At 36.4% G+C, this 23,279-nt stretch overlaps 3 protein-coding genes across 3 annotated transcripts in view; 1 reads left to right on the forward strand and 2 right to left on the reverse strand.

Annotated features, from left to right (window-relative positions):
- Positions 1-23,279, forward strand: part of LOC148951193 (uncharacterized) — a 188,979-nt gene that overhangs the window by 54,090 nt on the left and 111,610 nt on the right. The gene's annotated exons all lie outside the window — the stretch shown is intronic.
- LOC148951194 (uncharacterized) lies at positions 10,970-11,465 on the reverse strand. The gene has a single exon (XM_089090177.1). It carries the CDS (start codon positions 11,450-11,452, stop codon positions 10,970-10,972), a length of 483 nt encoding a protein of 160 aa, XP_088946303.1. The 5' UTR covers positions 11,453-11,465.
- LOC148951195 (von Willebrand factor A domain-containing protein 5A-like) lies at positions 11,500-13,552 on the reverse strand. Its single transcript, XM_089090347.1, has 2 exons — positions 11,585-13,552; positions 11,500-11,529 (listed from the first exon to the last, which is right to left on the reverse strand). The coding sequence occupies exons 1-2, from the start codon at positions 13,457-13,459 to the stop codon at positions 11,500-11,502; spliced, it is 1,905 nt and encodes a 634-aa protein (XP_088946473.1). The 5' UTR covers positions 13,460-13,552.

Genomic DNA, 23,279 nt, shown 5'->3' on the forward strand with positions numbered 1-23,279 from the left:
GGCTTGCTATTTGTATGCCAGAGGAAAATTTTCAGTAATTTTTAATTTTAACAACAACACGAATACTACTGTTTAATTTAGTTTCACACTTCCTCTAGTTGACCTGAAATAGAAAACTTGATACCTTTCGCAAAAAAATCTGTTTACTATTTTTTTTTGGGATAGTGATGAGATGCCTTATTTGGAATTAGCATTAACACAGTTCATTTTGATTTAATCTTAGGGCAGAATTTAGTTTTTAAACAGAATGGGAGGGTGGGCGTGGAAGGAGGACTAGTTGCTCTCCAATCATTTTCCACTATTAAAAAGGGCATTAGCCATTCCAATTTCCAATGGAATGAGCCCTTTTTCAAGTTTCTACGACAACTCCTTCGATACGAAGTGCACTGGTTTAAAAAAAAAAGATATTTAAATAATAAAAATAATCTATTGTACCGTTGTACAATGGGTGAATTTGAGGAGATTCACCTTGGGTGGTTGGTTTTTGTTTTTGTTCCAACCATCCATCCAGATTCCCAACCATCACGAATCCAAGTTTCATTATAGCTTCATTTTTAGTCTTTCATTTTCAATCGGTAAGACTTGATACTAAGAAAGATGTTTTTGTCGACCTTTGGATGCCGGAAGTGAAGTGTCTGTTTACGAAAAAAGGAAAATCGGTGACTGTTTGACTTATGAATTATGACTTATCCTCTTATCTTGACTATGCTGAACAGATCAGGGTGAAATAAAATATTTGTAGATGAAGGATTACAAGCATAGATACAAAAAAACTGAATTGTACAACATTGTACCATAATTTTGTAAAATGTACCATATTCTATGGGATTGTACTAAATTGTACCAGTAGAGGTCAAATGTACCAAAATGGTATAATTGTACCACGTTTGGCACCACAGGTGCTCACTAGCCGATGCGCTACAGCAAATAGTAGCACAAAAGTAAATTATAGGTTTAATGATGTGTCTAGACATTCTTCACGCAGTCACATCGGCAGGTTTTTTGAATTTAGTGCAAAAAATCTCAATTCTTTGTTGGGGATGAAAAGCACATAAAAGTACATTGCTCAACTTCTGAGGCGAACCATAATCCATATTAACCAAAAGTTGAAATGCGCGCTTTGAAAAACTAAACTTCTTGCATCAATGAATACCAGTAGCTTAAAACTGGGGGGGGGGGGGGGTAATCTCTTACAAGACCTTTTTTCTGCATTCTCCCTCTAAAAATCAAGAACTTTTTTTGTGGTATTGTTATTGAAAAAGGGCTTGTTTTTTTCGGATTTTTTAAGATGCAGCTAGATTAGTAAAATAGTAAAATATTGTACTGGCATGTTAACAAATTGATAACGAGTAATCAATCTGGACTTGGCCCAGTTAAACATAGGAATGGGGCCACAATTAGCAATAGGGAAAGAAGTAAATAGAGATGGGCCGAACATTTTGAGAATTTGCTTAACGGAGATAGAGTTACAGGAAAAGATATAGAGGGAAATGAAAAAGTTTGTGATACCTTGGACGTGAAGGAAGATTTGTTTTGTGAGGAAGAATTAGCGACAGTACTTAAAGGATTAAAAAATAATAAGGCGCCATGCGCTGATAGGGTGGTAAATGAGTTTCTTAAATATGGTGCCTCTGAAGTTATAAATAAGTTACTGAAGATTATGAATATGATTTTTGAAAAAGGGAAAGTACCTAACAATTTTAGAAAAACCTTAATTAAGCCACTTTTGTGATAAAAGTGACTCTGGTAATTATCGAGGCATTAGTCTGGTTTCTGTAGATAGTAAATTACTTAGTAATATGATACTTTTTAGACTGAGAGATGCCGTAGACAAAGTTTTAAGAGAAAAACGGTGCGGTTTTAGAAAAGGTTTTCACTCTTAGGCTAATTATTGAGAAGTGCCTGAGTTGTCAAACACCTTTGGTCCTCAGTTTTATAGATTATGAGCAAGCGTTCGATTCTGTTGATAGAAGAGCTTTAGCAAATGTTTTATCCCTATATGGTATACCAGACAAATACATTAAAGTGATTAGTGCTATGTACGAGAATAAAACTGCTGCGGTTAAGATTCCTTGGCCTCTGTTAAAATCTAACCGTCCTCTTTCTCTGTGATTGTCTGACCCTTCTCGACAATGGGAGACCAAATGGGGAGGCAAAAGCTTCCTGGACTTAAATTATGCTGATGGTGTAAGCATCCTAAATAAAAGTGTGAGTAAAATGAATGAAGTTTCAGAGGTTTTGCGAGTTGAGGGTAATAGAATAGGATTGAAAATTAATGTTAATAAGACTAAGTCACTAAGGCTAGGAATAAGTGAAGATGAAAAAGTGACGTTGGGTAATGAAAAGACTGATCAGGTGGGCAGCTTCACTTACCTTGGGTAGTATTATTAGTAAAGATGGTGGGAGCAGTGAAGATGTTAAAAGTAGAATAGCCAGGGAGTTTTTTTCACAGTAAAAAAAAAGTTTGGAAGAATAGGAAGATAAGTCTGCAAACTAAGATTAAAATATTAGAAACTAAAGTGATGACATTGGTCAAACAGGGCTGTGAAGTATGGGCGCTCAGAAAAGCGGATGAAGATTTGCTAGATGTTTTCCAGAGAATGTTGTACAAAGGATCTGTCAAGTTAATCACAGGAACTGCTTTTTCTTTTCCTCCTCGGATAGCTTTGCACTGGAACATCTTAGAGAGCTGTTTCATGACTCAGATGCGTGTTCATATCACAGATGCGTTTTTTTTCTTTTTTTTTACCAGGGGTGATTGCATCGATCCAGTAGTCCTAGAATGTCGTGACTGGGCTCATTTGAACGGAAATTAAAAGTTCTAGTGCCCTTTATAAGTGACCAAAAATTCTGGGGCAACTTGCCCACCTCCCGCGCTCATTGTTTCCTGAAGTCACCCAATTAAAATTTTTAGATAGCCATTTTGTTCAGCATAGTTGAAAATTTGATAAATATGTCTGAGGATGACTTAATCCCCCACAGTTCCCGGGAGTATGGGCTGTAAGTTTTGAACTTTGCCCATTGTTTACATATGGTATTGGTTATTGGGAAGTAAACATACGTTTTCAGGAAGAATTTTTTCTGGGGGGGGGGGGGTGGAGAAGGGGGTTATTTGGGAGAATCTTTGCATGGAGGATGTTTCCTTGGGGTAAGGGACATTTCTACGAAGAGGGTGCCGGATTTCCCAGCATTATTTAAAAAACGATCAGAAATTGAATAAAAAAAAGTAAGAAACAACATTAAAACTTAAAACGAACAGAAATTATTACGTATATGAGGGGGTTCGCCCCCAAATCAATACCAATACCCAATTCAATGGGTCGGGGGTTATGTGGGAGGACCTTTCCACGGGGGAAGGGATATTGCTGTGAAGGGGGCGTCGGATTTTCCAGCATTGTTAAAAAAACGATCAAAAATTAAATAAAAAACAAGTTTTTTTAACTGAAAGTAAGGAGCAACATTAAAGCTTAAAAAGAATAGAAATTATTCCGTATATGAATGGGTCTGTCCCCTCCTCAACGCCTTGCTCTTTAGGCTAAATTTTTTTATTGTTTTGAAAAATAGAGTTTTGATAAAGAGTCTAACTTTAGCGTAAAGAGCGAGGCGTGCTGGAGGGGACAGCCCCTCTCATATACGGAATAATTTCTGTTCGTTCTAAGTTTTAATGTCGCTCCTTACTTTCAGTTAAAAAAAACTTTTTTTTTATTTAATTATATAAAGGATCAATATAGTTCATCATAAATGGTTTCAGTCAAGCATTCATTAATTGAGGTTTTGTTTAGACTTTTCAAACAGTTCATGGTAACGATCTGTAACAAACTGTACACTAAGAACATCACATAAAGGATCGGTATAGTTCGTTATAAATGGAGACTATGTAAGTTTTGAAACAGTTCGTGGTAACGAAGTGTAGGCCTATAGCAAGAGCGACTCGTCTCAAAAGTAACTGAAACTCCAAAAAATGAATTTTAATATAAATAGATATATCAAACGAATCGGGTTTTTATGCTAATTTTAAATATGTAAGTTTCATCAAGTTTAGTATTACCTATCAAAAGTTTCGTGCCTTTAAAACACCCCCTAAAGGTAATAGAATCTTAATGAAAATGAAACCATCAGATTCAACGTATTAGAGAACATTACTGTAGAGGTTTTTGCCAGAAGAAAGATCACGGATGTGTGTTTATTTATTATTTTTTACACCAAGGTTGATCGTATTGAACCAGTGGTCCTAGAATGTCGCAAGAGGGCTCATTCAAACGGAAATTAAAAGTACTAATGCTTTTATTAATCAAAAAACCAAAAAAAAAAAAAATAGAATCCCTTTTTACAAGAAAACTGAATTTATTTTACGTCTTTTAATGCTCAAGTGTTGTCAAAGATATTTGATTTTTTAAGCAGTCCAACAGTTTGTGGTAACGAACTGTATAGTAAGAGCCACTCGTCTCAATAGTATCCAAAACTCTAAAAAACAGAATTTTGATACCAATAGATACAACAAAAGAATTGGATTGTATGATGATTTTAAATATGTAAGGTTCAACAAATTTAGTTTTGACCATCAAAAGTTACGAGCCTGAGAAAATTTGCCTTATTTTTGAAAAAAGGGACGACACAAAAATGTGGTTTGTTCTCAGTTCAGGGTTACTAAAGTTATTATGTAAACTTCAAAAGTATTTATGGTATTCGAGAAATAATTTGAATCTTTTGTGTACATAATAGATCAATAATCAATAACACCTGCGTCTTGAAGAAGCTGCCAAATATCCAGTAGCATAATAAAAAAATACCGGGATCCTCATGTGTATATAATAGATGAATAATCAATAACATCTGCGTCTTGAAGAAACTATGCGAAATATCCAATAGCTTAAAAAATGTGCTGGCACCGGGATTCGAAGGGGCTAAGCCGCTTGCACCTTAAAATCCTACACTACTCCCAAGCCCATGGATTTTCCTTGTTGTTCAACCAAAGGGACTGCATGTTTCCTTTATAAGGTTTTTGTACAAGGCGGCTCTAGTGGTGTTTCTTGTGTTTCGATCTGACACCATTTTTTAGGAGTTTTTGGCTATTGTTTTTGTTACTATAAGACGTGTTCGCCTTTTTTAGATTGCAGCTACCGCTGCAACCACGATTGTTGATGCCAAGAGACTGTAAGTTTCCTTTATAAACTTGTCGGATAAAGCGGTTCTAATGCTGTACTTTGTGTTTTTATCTGACACCATTTTAAGGTGTTTTTGGCTATTTTTTTTTTTTTTTTTTTTACTACGGGACGTGTTCGCCTCTTGCTAGCTTGCAGCTGCAGCTGCAAGCATGAGTTTTTTTCAAAGGTAATTACAAACAGAAAAAAAACATGGCTTTTTCTTAGTTGGAACAGCAAGAAACAAACCTCAGGGAATCATGCAGTTAAATAATTCAAATATGGCCCCGTACCCCAGAAAAGCCACTTTTCAAAAGATGCTTGCATGTTCTTGACTTTTAATTAATGTATGCCGTGGTTTGTTCTTTACTAGTTTTTAGTTATAACTACAAACCTTGACAGCGATAGAACTTATATATTCCCCATTTATAATGAACTGCACCAATCCCTTATGTGATTTGTATTGTTATTATATAATAATTTTAGCAATTTTGAACTGTGAACTAAAATAAAATGAATTTCAGAATTTTCAGGTGTTTTTTTTTTATAGTTTCAATTAAGAAGGTAGAATTATTGTTGTAATCCTAAAATTATTATTGCATGACATATAATGTACTTTGTCTTTTGACCCGACACAATTTTTAGTGATTTTTGCATATTTGTTTGGTTGCCATTGGCCTTGTTCGTCTTCTACTAAGTTGCAGTATTGTCTACAAAAATGAAAATCTACATATAATTTTTTTTTTATTAAAAAAAATGTTTTTGTTAGTTACAAAAGGCACTAGACAAAGCAATTTCCTTTAAAATGAGACATTAAACAGCTCTAAATGATGTCCCAGTGCCCTGCTTGCTGCGTAGAAAAAATTTGATGCAAAATTTGGTGGTTTCAGCCACTTTCCAGTTTCTAACCAAAGATCACTGTTGGAATTTTTTGTTACTCGCTGTCGTTTGTTCCATGGCTTTTGCTTTAGCTATTGCTTGTCTCACTTGCGCTTGTTTTCTTATCACATTTATTTGTGCTTCATTTTTAAGTAGCCTCCGAACATTTTTTCCATGCCCTTTGATTTAGCTTTTTCGATACGTCTTGTCACATTGATGGCCCGGGCTGCGGAACAAAAATTTCTTCTTGTTTTTCGAATGATGTATCTTTTCCAACGTTGGAAGGTAAATCATGTCATGTTGTTTGTGCTCGGTCTAAGCAAATGGACATTAATTAGGATTAGTGCCTTTGTAAAAACATAAAAATAACTTGAACAAAGCTGAGAAAAGTACGAAGAGACTTCTTATCTCAAAATCAACACCATTCTACTAGGGAAAGTTTTCTATTCTCTTATTGTGGGGTGGATTTTTCAGTTATTTTCTACGCCCTTTACTTTATTTCAATAAAAATAAATTTCAAAATTACAAAATGATTATCACTGTTAGATTATTCATTTGAAATTTTTTTTAACCCCTAAAGTTTTTTGTGCCCGAGGCAAGTGTCCTATCTGTATCTCCCCTAAAACCGCATCTGGTCAGATCATGGTCACATACTGGTAAACCTTCCAGGTTAGCAAGCTACTCGTCTATTCTCAAATATCCACAACCATACTCATCACAACTATCATAATCGTCATACTCATAATCACAACTATCACACCTATCACGATATCCACAGCCATACTCAATACAACTATCATTATCGGCACCGTACTCGTAATCACATCTATCACACCAATCACAACTATCACAAGACAGTTTCCTTCCTGACAGATTGTAGGCAGTTCCTCCCTGCCTCGGTAACAGGTCCTCTATTGTAATATAACTGTGCAAAGCACCATCTGTCTTCTCCAGTTGGTTCTGATTTTGAAAATCTTCTCGGCCATTTTGAAAATCTGAACCTCCTCGGCCTCTTTGAAAATTTGATCCTCCTCGGCTTCTTCAAAAATCTGATATTCCTCGGCCTTTGTTGAAATCTAACCGTCCTTTTCCTCTGTTATTATCCGACCTTTTTCGGCCATTTTGAAAATCTGACCCTTCTCGATCTCTGTTAAAATCTAACCTTTCTCTTCCTCTGTTATTATCTGACCCTTCTCCGTTATTTTGAAAATCTGACCCTTCTCGGCCAAATTGAAAATATGAACCTCGTCAGCCTCTTTGAACATCTGATTCTCCTCTGCCTCTTTGAAAATCTGAACTGTTTTGGCCTATGTTAAAATCTAACCGTCCTCTTTCTCTGTGATTATCTGACCCTTCTTCGCCGTTTTTGAAATTTGACCCATCTCGGTCATTTTGAAAATCTGACTTTCCTCGGTCGCTTCGAAAATATGACCTTCCTTGGCCTTTGTTAAATTCTAACCTTCCTCTTCCTCTGTTATTATCTGACCCTTCTCGGCCTCTTTGAAAATCCGAGCCACCTCGGCCTCTCCGAAAATCTGACCTTCCTTGGCTTCTGTTAACATTTGACCTTCCTCGACCTCTGTTAAAATCTAACCATCCTCTTCCTCTGTTATTATCTGACCCTTCTCGGCTGTTTTGGAAATTTGACCCTTCTCGGTCATTTTGAAAATCTGACTCTCCTCGGTCGCTTCGAAAATCTGACCTTCCTTGGCCTTTTTTAAAGTCTAACCTTCTTCCTCCTCTGTTATTATCTGACCCTTCTTGACCTCTTTGAAAATCTGAGCATCCTGGATCTCTTTGAAAATTTGACCGTCCTCGTCGTCTTTGAAAATCTGACCTTCCTCCACCTCTATTATAATCTAGCCTTTCTCTTCCTCTGTTATTACCAGACCCTCTTAGGCCTCTTTGAAAATTTGTTCCTCCTCGGCCTCTCTTAACATTTGAGCTTTCTTGATCTCTATTAAAATCTGACCTTCCCTCTCCTCTGTTATTATTTGACCCATCCCGGCCACTTTCAAAATCTAACCCTCCTCGGCCTCTTTTAAAACCTGTACCTTCTCTACTTCTGTTACAAAACCTTCCTCTACCTCTGTTAGAGTCATATATTTCTCTACCTCCTTTAAAGTTCCCACCTCCTCTGCCTCTACCCCGATCATCCGTACTGACTATTTCTGTTATTAAATGCTTGTCCTCTACCTCTACTTATGCCACACATACTCGTGTAACCCCTCCCATGGTGGTTATTATTTATACCCCTTTTGTCTCTGAATAGGGCACTGGCATTTTCAGGAGAGTCTCTCATTCTTCTTTTTCTATTTTCACCATCTTTTGCTGCAAACTGGCTTACGTCGTTGCGTTGTTCATCAACATTCTCAGAATTTTGCATATTAGTTACTGCTATTTGTTCGCCAAGAGCGTTTATATCCTGTTCAGTGACACTTTTTGCTCCTTCCGTATCTACGGTTTCAAACAGTTCGTGGTAACGAACTGTAAGTAAGGAGCGACCCGGCTCAATGGTAACCGAAACTCTAAAAAACGGAATTTTGATACCAATAGATGCATCAAAAGAATCAGATTTAAATTCTGATTTCAAATATACAAGTTTCATTAAGTTTAAGCTTACCCATCAAAAGTTACGCGCCTGAGAAAATTTGGCTGATTTTCGAAAAGAGGGGGAAATACCCCCTAAAAGTTATAGAGCCCTAATGAAAATTACATCATTATATTCAGCGTATCCGATAACCCTACTGTAGTGGTTTCAAGCTCCTATCTACAAAAATGTTGAATTTTCCGTTTTTTCCCATAAGAAAGATCACGGGTGCGTGGTTATTTTTTTGTTTTTTTGTTTTTTTTTTTTTTTTTTTTTACCCAGGGGTTTTATTATAGACCCCGTGGTACTAGAAAATAGGTAGCGGGCTCATTTGAACGGAAAATAAAAGTTATAGTTCCCATTTTAATTTACCAAAAAAAATTGGAGGGCAACTCGGCCCCCTCCCACGCTCTTTTTTTCCCAAAGTCACCTGATCAAAATTTTGAGATAGCCATTTTGTTCAGCATGGTCGAAAATATGATAAAAATGTCTTTTGGATGACTTGATCCCCCAAAGTCCCCAGGGGGAGGGCTGAAAGTTATGAACTTTACTCAATGTTAACATATAGTATTGGTTATTGGGAAGTATACAGACTTTTTCAGAGGAGATTTTTTCTGGTAGTTGGGGGAAGGAGTGGGTCGGGGGCTATATGGAAGGATCTTTCCATGAAGGAAGTTTTCATGGGGGAAGGGACATTGCTATGAAGGGGGCGCCGGATTTCCCAGCATTATTAAAGAAAAATATCAGGAATTAAATAAAAAAAAACAAGTTTTTCAACGGATCAACTGATTGTGATTAAGAGGTCATTTTTAAAGAACTGTAAAAAAAAAATTTTAACTATAGTTTAAAGATCAGGGTATTGACTAGGGGGCGGACCCCCTAAAATACATGTTAAAAATTTATGAATATAGAAGTTCGTTACGTAAGTTAATTCTAAGTTACGTATATTTATTACTAATAAAAACGTTCGTAAATAAAATTAAACAAGTTTCGAGAAAGCCATTTAGCCAAATATAATATGCAAATTTTGTTTTAATTATTCATGTACGGTGAGCCAAAATCAAAACCTGCATTAATTCAAAAACGTTCAAAAATTAAATAAAAAAAACAAGTTTTTTTAACTGAAAGTAAGGAACGACGTTAAAACTTAAAACGAACAGAAATTATTCCGTATATGAAGGGGCTGTCCCCTCCTCAACGCCTCGCTCTTTACGCTAAAGTTTGACTTTCTCACAACTCTATTTTTTTTAACAATAAAAAAACTTTAGCGTAAAGAGCGAGGCGTTGAGGAGGGGACAGTCCCCTTCATATACGGAATAATTTCTGTTCGTTTTAAGTTTTAACGTCGTTCCTTACTTTCAGTTAAAAAAACTTGTTTTTTTTATTTAATCTTTACAAAGATCAGTAGTTCTTTCTGTATTTTCGCCATCTTTTGCTGCAAACTGGTTTACGTCATTGAATTGTTTGTCAACATTCTCAGAATTTTCCATTTTAGTTACTGCTAATGGTTCGTCAAGAGTATTTATATCCTGTCCAGTGACACTTTGTGCTCCTGCCCTATCTACTGTTTCTTTACAAAGAACAGTGGCATCGCTTTTGTTCTCCTTCAAAAAACTAGTTGCTTCAAATTCCATATTTAAACCCTCTAAAAGATAAGCTTTTTTTCAGATAATATATTTGTATTAGAAACAAATAATTTTAAATACAAAACTCACACAAGGACTCATTAAAAATACAGGTTTCTTTTTTAAGCCATTCATATTATAGTCCAAATCATTTATAAGCGTACAATATTAAGACAAAGATTGCTGCTGACACTAAGAAACTGAGATGGTATGTGAAAACACTGTTTTTAAAGAAGGGAACCCTTAAAAAGCATCGCAAATTACAGACAAGGATTTTGTTGTAGGAAAATTTTGTTGTAATTAAAAAGAAAGTAGATATACTTATGAACAACCTCACCTTTCGGTACAGTGCTAGCGGATATTGTGAGTAGCTAATATCCTAGAAGATTACTAAGGTAAATCTTCCTTTGACCTCCCCCCCCCCAACTCGAAAAAAATATTTAACCTGATATTAAGTTGCGCTTAAGACGGATAAGGAAAAATTTCCATAGAGGGGGCGGGGAGGACCTTAAAACCACAAATAATTATTCTTCTAAATATCCTTGTTGGGGTCCTTTGAACCAATCAGGGGACCCATCTTCTCGTTGTATATGGGGGGGGGTTCGTATATACAAGTATACACATATTCACAACACATAAAAAAAAGCTTGTTGACAAAACAGTTTACACGGTTACGAAGACATTTACAGGTTCAAACATTACAGACCCGCACAAAAAGTTTTGCGTTTGGTGTTTCAAATAATTATATTTTTGCACAAAAAAGCCACATCTTTCGACTTCATTTTCGACTCACTTTCTAGAAAATTCTTCGTCTTCATCACAACCAGATCCCAAGTATCTTTTTCATTAGGGAAATGCTCTTCAATGTATTTAATAACCAAAAGCGCCATCACGCACTCCTCTGGTAGATCTAGCCTCTGTGCTTCGCTTCTCACTGTTTTAAGGTCTACACCTAGTAAAGCGCACAGCTTGTCTTCTAAAGGAAAAGCACCGTTGAAATTTTGGAATCCGACTATTTGGACAAAGGTGCTTTCTGTAGGTTGAATCAAAGAACTCTCCACTTCTGCGGGTCGACTCCCTCTTATTGAAAACATGTATCCTCCATCTTCCTCACTTTGAATTCCTTTGCTCCTCTTCTCCATTCTTGCAGTTCTTGGAGTAGAACATGCAAACGCCATAGGCATAGAATTCATAGCAACTCTTGGGGCACAGCCCATAACTGTGTTTCTTGGAGCAGAACATGCAAACGCCATAGGCATAGAATTCATAGCAACTCTTGGGGCACAGCCCATAACTGTGTTTCTTGGAACAGAACATGCAAACGCCATAGGCATAGAATTCATAGCAACTCTTGGGGCCCAGTCCATAACTGTGTTTCTTGGAGCAGAACATGCAAACGCCATAGGCATAGAATTCATAGCAACTCTTGGGGCACAGCCCATAACTGTGTTTCTTGGAGCAGAACATGCAAACGCCATAGGCATAGAATTCATAGCAACTCTTGGGGCACAGCCCATAACTGTGTTTCCTACTGCAAAGGATTTCATACCACCTGAAGACCTGCCATGCCAGCCTCTAGCTAGGTCCAGTGGAACCTCACGAGTTTTGAGAGCGGCCCAACAGTTGTCCAGCATAGTTCTACTTTCTCTATCTACAGCAACAAAAGCTGTATACTTTGAAACTAAATCATATTTAATGCCCAAGGCGACGACTTCCTTCTTTATCTCTTCTCCGTCACCCAGATTTTCGTAAGTTAGCTCTTGGATGAGCTTCTTTGCCGCAAGCCTATGGATTATGCCAGACAGCGACAAGCTTTGAGAAACGTCGACATCAAATTTCAAAGGGCCATCTGGAGAGGAGCAGGTGATGGAAGCACTTGAAAGTAAGCATTCGTCATTCATTATAATGTAAACAACAAACCGAGTTCCATCAAAAATGGGTGGTATCTTTGAAGGGCACTGGCGAATTTTCTGGTTGGCATTAGTGTTTAGCTCTGTTCCATCATATTGCAGAGTGATAGAGACATCAGTAAAAGATGGTTGAAGAGCATTTTTTAGTTGATTCATGACCTTCTTTCGGAGCTCTTCTGATACAGTTGCAAAGGCTGCTGTACCACCACCAAGACGTGCAATACCACCAACGAGATGGTGTGAGGCACTCCGCCCTAAGCCAAGAGCAAAAACGCGACTCTTACTTGAGAAAGACCGAACGAGAGAAAGCACCCGTTCTGTATTTGATACCTCTCCATCCGTGAGGACAAAAATCTGTCGTAAATAACCTTCAACAGTTGGCTGCTTAAACACAAAATCAAGTGGAACATATATTTCAGTTCCACCTAAATTGGCACCCAGACCTTTGACATGTTCCTTGGCAGCTCTCAGTGAATCTTCTGTATATTGAACAGATTTGGGAAATAGCGATGTATATGTTGAACCGAAGCCAATAATATTGAAATAACAATCCATAGGAAGTGACTGAAGAAAGATCAAAAGCGCCTCCTTCGCCTGTGATATAGATTCCCCTTGCATTGACCCACTGCGGTCAATAAGGAAAACAAGTTCTGTCTTCTGTGTCTTCACATCAATGGATGGTACTAAGGTTATCATTGCAGCATATGTTCCATCTTCTGACTTTTCAGTGATTAGTCTTGGTTTATGAGAATCTTCAACTTGGATAAGGAAAACCAAATCTTCATTCATTTTCACTTTCTCCTCGATTGCGTTTATATTTGCTCGCTTACCCTCGAGATTTGTATGAAGATTATGTGAAGGTGAACGGATTTCAATTATTTTTGACATCATCGTAACATCTGCAGTGAATAGAAGTCCATATCCAGCATCTAGTCTGTATTGTATACTGGCCAAGTCTGTGGCAACATCTGATGTATCTTGTCTGGGTATATATCTTGGTGCAATTGTGGTTGGTAGTGAAAACCTAATCAGACCATCTTCAACAACCGGTAACTCGAAAGCATACTTTATTGTTATATCCACTGCACTATTTGGAGGTATATTACCAATCCTCGCCTTGAAAGCATCAGGAAGCTTTTCTTCAAGAAGGAATGCGCTTTGCTTGCTCTCAAGAGCTTCTTCATAGTTCTTTTTCGCTTCTTCTATCTCTTTAACAATCCCAAGGATTTCTCTATTTTCAAACGAAGCGCTAAAATAATACACTGCCGAGCCTTCATCAACAGGAAATTTGTATATGGCTTCTATTGGTTGCATCTCAAGGTTTTTATAAGTTTGAACAACTTCGACTTCTGCAAGCACATCAACGATTTTAACATGTACCTTGATCCCAGTCAATAGGACGGGATATTGGTTTTCATTTTCAGTTGATAGAAGGCCCAAAGGTGCTCCAAAGGGGCCCCTTTTGTCTCTGAATAGGGCACTGGCATTTTCAGGAGAGTCTCTCATTCTTCTTTTACTATTTTCACCATCTTTTGCAGCAAACTGGCTTACGTCGTTGCGTTGTTCATCAACATTCTCAGAATTTTGCATATTAGTTACTGCTATTTGTTCGCCAAGAGCGTTTATATCCTGTTCGGTGACACTTTTTGCTCCTTCCGTATCTACGGTTTCTTTACAAAGATCAGTAGTTCTTTCTGTATTTTCGCCATCTTTTGCTGCAAACTGGTTTACGTCATTGAATTGTTTGTCAACATTCTCAGAATTTTCCATTTTAGTTACTGCTAATGGTTCGTCTAGAGTATTTATATCCTGTCCAGTGACACTTTGTGCTCCTTCCCTATCTACTGTTTCTTTACAAAGAACAGTGGCATCGCTTTTGTTCTCCTTCAAAAAACTAGTTGCTTCAAATTCCATATTTAAACCCTCTAAAAGATAAGCTTTGAGTCTTATAAATAGCAATTGTTAAGTGACGGACAAACAATAAAGAATTTTAAAGATATTTTTTAAATATTCTACTAATCAAAACATTTGACTCCAAAATATGAAGCCCCAAATACTCAAAGTATTTTGCTACATTTAACTCTGTCTTAAAAAAAAGTAAAAAGATAATTTTAGAAAAACCTGTGCCAAGAAAAAATAATGGCGTAATTTTTCAGTCGATGTTGTCAATGACGTTTGACTAAGCATAATGAAATCGAGTTTCAACAGGCTGGTGAAAAAAAAATTAATATCCCTTAATCGAGAATGTAATTCACCATAGATAGTTTCATAATTCTCTTATCTTGTTACCATGTCGAAGAATTTAACAATACTCGTTATAAAACAGATCTTAAATAATATATCACAGTTTATGAAAAATAATATATATTAAGACGGAATATAGCAGGAAATAGTAAAAAACGAACTTTGTCGTCATCGCTGTTACCCAAAACATCCATTAAAGTATATCATCTTGTGCACGAAAATGCTTTTTTGTGTCAAAAAAAATGATTTTATTCTAAAAATTGTTTTTTTTATAATAAAGAATGACCTCTTACCTATACTAAATTTTATAGGCCACTGAACCATAGTATAGGTTAGTAAAGTTTACATAAAGGTCCGATAGAGTTCATCATAATCTGGGTTGCAGCGGTAGCTAGCAACGTAGTTAGAGACGATAACGTCAAATGCTGAGAAATATAAAAACCCATAACCCCTAAAAAAAGGTCAAATCAAAACAAAAATACATTAAAGGACGAACTATAGTTAATAGTGACTGAAATTTTAAAATAGATTTTATTTTTCCGGGTTGCAGTGGTAGCTAACAACCTAGTAATAGACGATCACGTCCAATGTTATCAGTACAGAATCCATAATATCATTATGTTTGTATTAAAAGACGATCATTACAAGAGCTAAACATTGCATATTTTGGACTTAGTTACCAGCCTGATTCTTTGACGAACGTCTCCTACTAATCCAAAGAAGAAAAAGCCGTAGACTTGTTCCTGTTTGCAATTAATCAAAAAACAAAAAATATAAATATACGAGTTTTTACCAAAAACTGCATTTTTTATGTCTTTTCATACTACAGTCTTTTCCAAGATATTTGAAGCAGTGTTATCAAACGTATCTGTCAAAAGACATTGATACACAATTTATTCGCTCTGATGCTTAGATTTTCTCAATTTTATCAATCATATCTGACAAAAGACAATGATAAAGAATTTATTCACTCTGATACGATCAAACGTATCCGTCAAATGATATTGATAAAGAATTCATTTATTCTGATGCTTAGATTTTCTCAATTTTATCCGTTGTATCTGTTAATGATGCTGATAGAAAAAATTTATTCGCTCTGATACTTAGATTTTGTAAATGTTATTCCAGGCTAATCAAAATCCGTTTAATATAAACCCTATTTGTAATAGTAAATATGTTTCCGATTTTTTTTTTTTTGGGGGGGGGAGGATGTTACCAAAGGAATTAATTATCTGACGGCACTTCAGCTTAACATCCAGGGTCTCTCCTCGTCAAAAGATAATTTTAGACAAATTGTTTTGGATGGACAGCCTCATGTTGTGGGTTTATGTGAGACGTTTTTGGAGTCTGGCAATGAAATGCTATTGGATATCCATGGTTATAAAATGGAACGTATAAACCGATGCAAGATGGCTAAAGGAGCTCTTGCCATGTATATATCATGCAATTTGCATTATTGCTTGCGTGATGACTTATCAAGGAATTTTGAAGGTATTTTCGAGTCACAATTTATAGAAATTAGATTTAATGATATTGATCTAATCATAGGCAATATTTATCGTTCTCCTATTGGTGCTATTCCGTTGTTTCTTCGGAATCTTGAGGAAATACTTGACATAATACTGAAACGTCCGTGTCAGTTAATCATAATGGGTGACTTCAAAAGAAATTTGATGGATTCAAAGTCTTCGGCTTCAGTTGATTTTCTTTCGACCATGCTTGCCGCAGGGAGTCCACCATGTGCATCCATCCCCACACGAGTAACTAATGTTACAGCTTTTTTGATTGACAATATCTTCTCTACGCTTAGTTTGAAGGAAAACTCAATTTTAGTTAGTGATATCTCCGATTATTTTCCAATATATTCTCGATTCAGCTTTAAACAGGGGAGAGTAACCAGGCTCAGGTGTTTAATTCCTATTCTGTTATGTTTGGTGAGAAAGAGTTATCTCTTTTTGGGTCCAAATTAGCGGAAAATTCGTGGAGGTAGCTTGATAATGATAAGGATTTTTCTTGTTTATTTGAGCCCTTTTATGGAACCATAAAAGAGGCTATTCTTAGCATTTGTAAAGTATCACCTTCTAATCATGGGTCTAAAAGGATTGTTCCTCTAAACCCATGGATGACATCCGGACTTCTCAAAAGCTGGAGAAGGAAGAATAATCTCTGGAGAGCTTTTAAATGCGCTACACTTTCAGCAGGTGTTATTGGTCTTTGTCAATTCAAGATCTACCGGAATATATATAATTTCTTGTGTAGGAAAGCCAAATCTCTCTATTATCTAAATAATTTTGCTGCGTGTGGTAATGGTATTCGCAAAATCTGAAAGGTAATAAATTATGTACTTGATCCCGGCTTTCAATCTAGTTCTTTACCTATGAGTCTGGTCATTGGTGATAAAGCTGTGGAGGGTGAGCTTAATGTCCAAGAGGCATTCACTTCATTCTTCGCTAATATTGGTAAGAATATTACTTCTACAGTTACTTTGTCTCGGCCTAAGCTGGACATTAGATCATACCTCGGGCCATCTTGTGTTAATTCTATGTTTCAAGAGCCAGTAACAGTAAATGAAATTACTAAAATTGTTTATGGCTTAAAAAATCCGTCTTCATCTGGGCCAGATTCTATCCCTACTAAGGTAGTTAAATCGATTCTTCCTTCAATAGTATTGCCTCTAACAAAACTTGCTATCTTTCATGGACCAAGAAATGATCCGGCCAATTATCGACCAATTTCAATTTCATCAGTATTTAGTAAAATATTTGATAAGGCTATGCTTTCTCGTCTTCTTACTTTCTTAAATTCAAAAAATTTCTTCTTGATTTTCAATTTGGTTTCCGAATGAAGCATTCCACTGATCATGCCTGTATGACCCTTTTGAATTTTATTCATTCTGCGTTCGATTCGGGATTGATTCCGGCTGCTGTATTCCTGAATATTCGTAAGGCTTTCGATTCCTTAACCCATGAAATTTTTCTATCAAAGATGTCTCATTTTGGCATAAGGGGAAGTGTATTTTTTGGTTCCAGTCTTATTTGAAGGATAGCTTAATTTCTGTTGATCCACTTTTCCGGTCTCACAAGTCAATTTTGGTGACCCCCAGGGATCAGTTTTAGGGCCTGTGCTATTTTTGATCTATGTAAATGATCTTTATTAAGTTGTAAAAAAGCAGAAACTTATTAATTGCTGTAGACTTTGTCATCCTAAGCCTTCCCTTGCCCATAGTAGCAACTATAGTTCGCCTTCTTCTGATGTCCTTGTTTGTTTTGCTGATGACAGCACACTTGGCACTATGGGAAACTGCGAATGCGAGCTTCGATTGAATTTGTAAAAGTTGTTTGAGAGGGTGATTTTATGGCTTGATGCTAATTATCTTACTCTAAATTTTTCTAAGTCCAGCTTTTTGATTTTTTCGCGTGTTTCTCAGGTTTATTCCCAGTTATCAGAAATTCGCCAGCCAAATGGAATAATTCATAGATCTAAAGACCGGTATGTTCGTTTTTTGGGCATTCTTGTTGATGAAACCTATCTTTTAAACGTCACATTGCTTTTATTAAAATGAGGATAAGCAGGTGTTTTGGAATTTTTAAGGGAACTTAGACATATTTTTCCAGGATCAATTTCGAAAAGCCTTTTTTACTACTTGATCTAATTTTACGTTTTTTACTGTTCAATTGTGTGTGTGTGAAATTTTCCTTCACTGTTGAAGCCACTTTCTAAAGTTTATAATAAAGCTAGAAACCTCACACAGGAAACTAATCGTTCATTAGTTATGCCATTACTTGATCTTGAGTCACTATACATTCTTTCATGTGTATGTTTTACTTTTGCTCAGCTTCATGGTGACCTCCCACGGCCCCTAAGTGTTCCGCTATCTTTTACCTCTGACCAAAATAACTATAATCTTCGTAATATCACAAATCATGTTCAAGTTCCATTTACTCCTTGCGTAAGGTCAGATTTTAATCCTCTACTGGCGCGTCATATTGTTTGGCTTAAGTTGCCTGAAGCAGCTCGAGGATGCCACTCATTTGGTTCGCTTAAAACAAATTGTTAAAAATTCTGTGGCTTTATAGATGTTTTTTTTTATATTTTAATTTATTTTTTTATTTTATTTTTTTTTATTTTTTTGTCTATTTAATCGAATTAATTACTTTAGTTTATTTATTCTATTTTTTGTATAGTTTTCATTTTATCTATATTTTCTTTTCTTCTCCTTCGTATGTGAGTAAGTGATCATTTTAAATTTTCTTTTGTTTTTCATCTCTGAGTAAGCAATTCATGTGTCTTCCCCCTTTGTACAGGCCAATGAGCCTTTGGGGGAATAATAACATGTAATATTGTATGTGTATCTAATGAAGAATAAATCTTATCTTATCTGATCTTATAGAGAATTTATTCATTCTTATACTTAGATTTTCTCTATGTTAAGCTATCTATTCGACATATGATGTATGCAAATTCCTTTTCTTACATCTCCGATGTTTTAATAGACATTCTAAACGTTTGATATGCTAGCTTACTCTAAAAATAATGAAAGCTAGGCCAACTCACAAGGTCATTTTATTATCGTTAACCATTTCCATAGATTGATACTATTCCAAATATATAATAAATTGCCTGAGTTAACAACCCCTTCGACCTTTTTTAGCATCTTCATACAGTCTAATTTGCAAATGTTATCTAACTCTGTTTCGTCCCTATTATTCAATCATTAATTAAGATCGTTCAATGCAGAGTTACACAAATGGAATACCTTTTCGCAAATAGAGTTATTTTTTGACAAAATGATTTAACACTATATGACATCAATTCTATACAAGATGCAAGGTACCTTCAGCCTAGAGGTTATTAGTGTTTGACAATTTTTGACTCAGAAACATGCACGGCTTGGCTGTATCTTTAGTAAAAAAAATGATTATCTAACCCTATGACTGAAACGACTATTTTTTACAGAAGGCTAAATAAACCTTTGAATACGTAATGTGACGAAGTTTAATTTGGTTATTGAACCTAGAAGTAATTACCCTTTTCAAAAACATTAGTTGTTCTATTAATGAGCTCGTGAAACTACACACAGATTTTTGTAATCCCCTATACATCTCTGACTAGCCCAGGATGTGGGTGTTGGCCCAGAAACATGTCTGGTTGCATTACACAATCTCGTCCATGGTTCCAAATATAACTTGCTTGATCGCTTTATGGGCTCATAATATGGATGATTTGGTCGCTTTATACCATTTAGTTTTGTATCTTATATGGCTTTACTACTTAGATAGCCCTAAAAATATAGTTTTAAAATGGTTTATGTTAATTATAGTAATACAGAACCAATTCTTGCCTATACTAACTTGCATAGGTAACTTAACTATAGTTAAGATTGCAGTATTTATCAGAGGCAATGCTATAGTTTTGCCTATAGCAACGGCCATACGGCTCCAATGTTTTATTATTATTATTTATTATTTTTTCCCCAGAGGCACTAAAGGGGTCGTCGTATAAAATTCAGAGGAGGCTCATTCGATTGGAAATCGAGAGTTCTAGTGCCCTTTTTAAGGGTCAAAAGTGATTTTAAGGTAACTAACACGCCTTCCACGCCCACTATTTCAAACAATTTAATCAATAAGACATTAATCAAAATTTTAAGATAGCCATTCTATTCTACGTAGCTGATTTCCAGATACAAATTATGTTTTTGTGGAGGATATTCCCCCCACAGTTACATAAAGGATCGATACTGTAAATAGGAATTTTGTAAGTATCATCGGTATCATGGTTTAACTGATTGTCCATTTTAATCGTTTCTATTAAGAGCGACTTTTTGGTGTAGCCTATATCTTTCTTAATTTCAACTGCCTCTCTGAAAACTTGAATGAGAATTTTAGCGGGGGCAATAATGGAAGTGTTATCAAATGAAATGGTGAGGTAAGTGTTATAATAAACGTGCTGAGCAAACTAAATCAAAAGACAATATTTGCAACCAGTTTATCAAATAGGCGTGTTTGCAATACCTTACGAGCTTCCGAAGTAATGAAGCTGACAGTGTATATTGAGAGGGATGCTGAAAAATAGTCGGAGGGAAACCAGGACCCTCGTATTACTTTGTTGCTGCTTTCTTCCTAAAGAAGTCTGATCAAACTTTTAAAATAACCATCTTATTCAAAATAGTTTATAGGTAAAAACAAACTATCTCTCTGAGAATGAAGAGCCCCTGGAGCTATGGCTGTAATTTATTCAAGTTTAACAGTCAAGATCGAATTCGAGCCCATAGTAATGGAATCATGGATATAGCTGTAACTGCAGTCTATTAAAAGACGAATCTCAGCTTATAACAACATAAAGTTGAAAAGCACATTTTGAAAACAATCCAGATTGCAGCGGTAGCTAGCAACCTAGTAAGAGACGACCCGGCCCCATAGTAAAAACTAAAATAATCTGGGTCGTAGCGGTAGCTGGCAACCTAGTAAGAGGAGATCCAGTCCAATACTAAGAAATATAATAGCCCATAACTCCTAAAACTAGAGTCAGATTAAAACAAGAAGTACACTATTAGAACCACCTTGTCCAATACCCCTAGTTCGATTTTGGGTTTCATTTATTTATCGATGCTGATTTGTGGTAGTTTCACGCTTGGTAGATTATTTGATTTTATTTTTGCTCATTTTTGGTTTAATAGAGTTCTTTACTTTCTTTGAAAAACTTATTTTGTGGTAAAAGTTTTTTTAAAATTAATTTCTGTTCGTTTTGTATTGACATTGTCTTTTAAGGTTAAATTTTAAGAGCAGAAGTAGCCCCGAAAGTTTGAACATAATACCCTTAGTCGTTCTTGGGATACTGCTGAGATGCCTTATTAAAAATTAGCATGAACTTAGTGCATTTTGATTTAATCTTACGGCAACATTTAGTTTTCAAACATAATGGGTAATTGGGAGGGTGGGCTGGGGAAGGGGACTAGTTGCCCTTCAATTATTTCTGACTATTAAAAAGCGCACTAGGCCTTTCAATTTGCAATCGAATGAGCTCTTATTGAAGTTTCTACGGCAACGCTTTCTATAAAAAACCTTATATGCCCCAGGGTATTACTTACAACCCTTGCCCTGAGGGCTGTGAGGGCTTTCAACTAAGTTGAACAATATGGTTATCTCAAAATTTTTATTGGATGTGTTTGGGGAAATGGTTTTAACTATTGAAAAGGGCAATAGCCGTTTCTATCTCCAATTGAATAATACCTTTTTAAATTTTATACGACAACGCTTAAAAAAAAAAAACCTTACATGCCCCCAGGGCATAACTTACAAACCCTTGCCCTGAGGGCTGTGGGGGGAGGGGGTGTCATCCTTATAAACATAATTCCCAGGCTTTTTAACTGCGTCAAACAAAATGGCTATCTCAAAATTTTGATTGAATGTGTTTGGGGAAATGGTGGGTGTGAGAGGTGTGTTAGTTATCCTCCAATCCCTTTCAACTATTAAAAAGATCATAAGCTCTTCTAATTTCCAATCAAATGAGCCCTTTTTGAAGTTTCTACAATATCACTTCTACAACAATCTTATGTGCCCCCAGGGCATAACTTACAACCCTTGCCCTGAGGGCTCTGGGGGGGGGGGGTCATCCTTATAAACATAACTTCCAGGCTTTTTAACTACGTCAAAGAAAATGGCTGTCTCAAAATTTTGATTGGATGTGTTTGGGGAATTGGTGAGTGCGAGAGAGGTGTTAGTTATCCTCCAATCACTTTCGACTATTAAAAAGGCCACAAGCCCTTCTAATTTCCAATCGAATGAGCCCTTTTTGAAGTTTCTACAACATCACTTTCTCTAAAAACCTTATGTGCCCCCAGGGCATAACTTACAACCCTTGCCCCGAGAGGTCTGAGGGGGTTATCATTCTCAACGACCTAATTTCTGAAGTTTTTAACTCCGTTGAACAAAATGTCTATCTAAAAATTTTGATTGGATGTGCTTGGAAAAAATGTTGGCGTGAGAGGGGGGTTAGTTGCCCTCAAATACCTTTCGACTATTAAGATGGCATTAGCCCTTTGAATTTCCAATCGAATGAATCCTTTTTTAAGTTTCTACGACAAAGATTTCAATAAAAACCTTATATGCCCCCAGGGAATAACTTACAACCCGTACTCTGAGGGCTGTCGGGGACTGTAATCCTCAAAGATATAATTTCCGGACCTTTCAACTACTTTGAACAAAATGAATATCCGAAAATTTTGATTGGATGTGTTTGGATAAATGGTGGATGTGGAATGGGTGTTAGTTGCCTTCCAATTACTTTCGACTATTGAAAAAGGCACTAGCCATTTCAATTTCCAATCAAATGAGCCCTTTTTGGAGTTTCTACGGCAACGCTTTCTATAAAAACCTTCTATGCCCCCAGGGCATGACTTACCACCCTGGCCCGGAGTGCTGGGGGGGGGGGGCGGTGTCATGCTCAAAGACCTAATTTCCAGAACTTTACTACGTTGAACAAAATGGCTGGATTTGATGGTTTTGAAAAAGTGGGCGTGAGAAGGGGGTTAGTTGCCCTCCAGTCACTTTTGACTATTAAAAAGGGCACTAGCCCTTTGAATTTGCAATCGAATGAGCCTTTTTGAAGTTTCTACGACAACTCTTTCTATAAAAAGCCTCATATGCCCCCGGGGCATAGCTTACAACCCTTGCTTTGAGGGCTGTGGGGGAGTGTCCTCCTCAAAAACATAATTTCTATCTGGAAATCAACCACGCTGCCCGAAATGGCTTTCTCAAGATTTTGATTGGTTTTGTTTGGGGAAATGGTGGGCGCGGAAGGGGTGTTAGTTGCCTTCCAATCACTTTTGACTTTTAAAAAGGGCACAGGCCACTCCAATTTCCAATCGAATGAGCCCTTTTCGAAGTTTCTA

This window comes from Artemia sp. Qi Xiang Cuo, chromosome 6, assembly GCF_049724085.1.
Source record: "Artemia sp. Qi Xiang Cuo chromosome 6, ASM4972408v1, whole genome shotgun sequence".
In the NCBI taxonomy this organism is placed as follows: domain Eukaryota; kingdom Metazoa; phylum Arthropoda; class Branchiopoda; order Anostraca; family Artemiidae; genus Artemia; species Artemia sp. Qi Xiang Cuo.